Consider the following 2,041-nt stretch of genomic DNA (forward strand, 5'->3'; position numbering starts at 1 on the left):
AATTTTCGCGTTCATTATGGAATAAAGTTACATTAGCATACATACTTATGCTGATTATCATACGTAGTCAATCCAAGCTTCCAAGTTGTAACTAATATAGCTTTGATGATAATGTCTGCCGGCACCATATCTTCATTGCCGTTTTTATCACAATAGAATACATGAAACAATCCTTTACCAGTTACAATTGAAAGTCCTATTGGACCATACATATTATCTATCCATCCTGGAAATGGTTCCTTCAACGTTGGGTACACTAAAATAAAATAGATTTGTTTCTTATATTGTTAGATTATATTATTTGATTATAGTAATATTGTTAAATTATTTCTTGCCTATACATTATGATTCAAAATAAAAAAGAAAAAAAATTGTAAATATAAAGTCCTACAAACACATTTTTATTTTTGTTTAATCTAATTTTTTATAAAAAATATCAGCAAGTTTATTTATTTGTTACAAGAAATGACATGTTTTATGACTGGCACTATCTAAATTTTATTCCAAATTGTTCAAAACATTTCATTATTGTATATTTGACGCACAACTATATTATATATATAGGTATATATATATATATATATATATATATATATATATTTAATAGCTATATTATATATACACAAAAATTAACGTAAGTATAAAATTATTATAACTAAATTATAGATACTACATATTAAATTATAATTAAAGTAATAAATTAAAGAAAGTAGTTCGTCTTTAGGTTGAAAAGCTTGTGTAAAAAGTTTTTGTTAAAAGATTAATTTAAGTAAAGTTTTCAATTTTTTATTTAAAGAAATACGGTAAGGTCATGTCAATGTAAAATATGATTTATACTTCTATCATTTATATATGTTAGCTTTTTGCAAAGTTCTTTTTTATCAGTCGTCTTAAGTGGAACTCTCAGTGAACAAATTGACCAGCTGCTATAATATTTTAAATTTGACAATAGCTCGTCTGAAGTAACGTTTGGTGGTCTCAAATTCTTTCGGATCTTTTATCTGCCATTTAAGATAAATGGCGATTATAATAGAACACCATTTATTGCACCATATTGGAGGGCAAGACAGTTCAGATAATTAAATTAATTTGGATAATAAAAACTTATTTTGTAATTTTGATAATAAGAATTGACGTCATACTTATTTTGATAATAATAGGAACTCGACTTTCAGAAAACTGTAGACAAACTCTTATTATACGATTATTTTAGATAGAAATTTAATTATAAGTTTGTATATTTGGAAGCACGAATTTGTTTGTATAAATGAAATTCAGATAAATGCAGTTTTATTAAGTATACTGATTAAAAATTAGTTTTGCGATTAATAATCTTGTTTTTCTATAATAATAAGTACGACAAATCTTTGCAGCAACTAAATAAAATGTAGTAAAATTTAAACATGAAAACTAAAAAAAATATCTTGATTATATCAACACGACGTATATGGTAGAATAAATTTTAATACGACAAAACAGAATTTTTGATTATTATGATTGGACTCGATATTTTATATTTTATAGCTAAAACATTTAATAAACTTAACGATTTGGATCTGATTAATATTTATAGTTAGACCTTATATGTATACAGGGTTCGGTAATAATGGCATCATTTTTTGTGGGCTGGTAGAGGAGATTAAACTGATTGTGAGAAAAGTTCTTTTACCATTTTGGACATTTTGTAATTTTTGCAATAGTTAATGAGAAATTAATTTATGAAGATCTGCACCTACACGATTCGGTGATAAAAAGACAACCCGATGTTTACGATTTCTTATACGCAAATATATATATTTTACAATTATGTTATATTAGGTATTTGCTGAATATATAACACAACAGAATAAAGGTACAAATTCGACATACCTACTCAACATAACGCATTAGAATAAAAAAATTCAGTTGTATAATAATTAAAAGAAAGATTACTTACCCATGGAAGGTCTTACAATCGCGCAAGGAAAAAATAAAGAATATTCCTGTATGATATCCTCTGCTAAAGTTTTCGAAAAAACGTACGTATTAGGAATATAATCCA

At 25.2% G+C, this 2,041-nt stretch overlaps 1 protein-coding gene across 1 annotated transcript; it reads right to left on the minus strand.

Moving 5' to 3' along the window:
* Positions 1–6: 6 nt before the first annotated feature.
* On the minus strand, positions 7–2,034 carry LOC105462208 (fatty acyl-CoA reductase 1-like). Its single transcript, XM_011708734.1, has 2 exons — positions 1,937–2,034; positions 7–256 (listed from the first exon to the last, which is right to left on the minus strand). Exons 1-2 carry the CDS (start codon positions 1,938–1,940, stop codon positions 33–35), a joined length of 228 nt encoding a protein of 75 aa, XP_011707036.1. The 5' UTR covers positions 1,941–2,034; the 3' UTR covers positions 7–32.
* Positions 2,035–2,041: the final 7 nt, after the last annotated feature.

The sequence above is a fragment of the Wasmannia auropunctata genome, unplaced genomic scaffold (assembly GCF_000956235.1).
Source record: "Wasmannia auropunctata unplaced genomic scaffold, wasmannia.A_1.0 LD268443.1, whole genome shotgun sequence".
Classification (NCBI taxonomy): domain Eukaryota; kingdom Metazoa; phylum Arthropoda; class Insecta; order Hymenoptera; family Formicidae; genus Wasmannia; species Wasmannia auropunctata.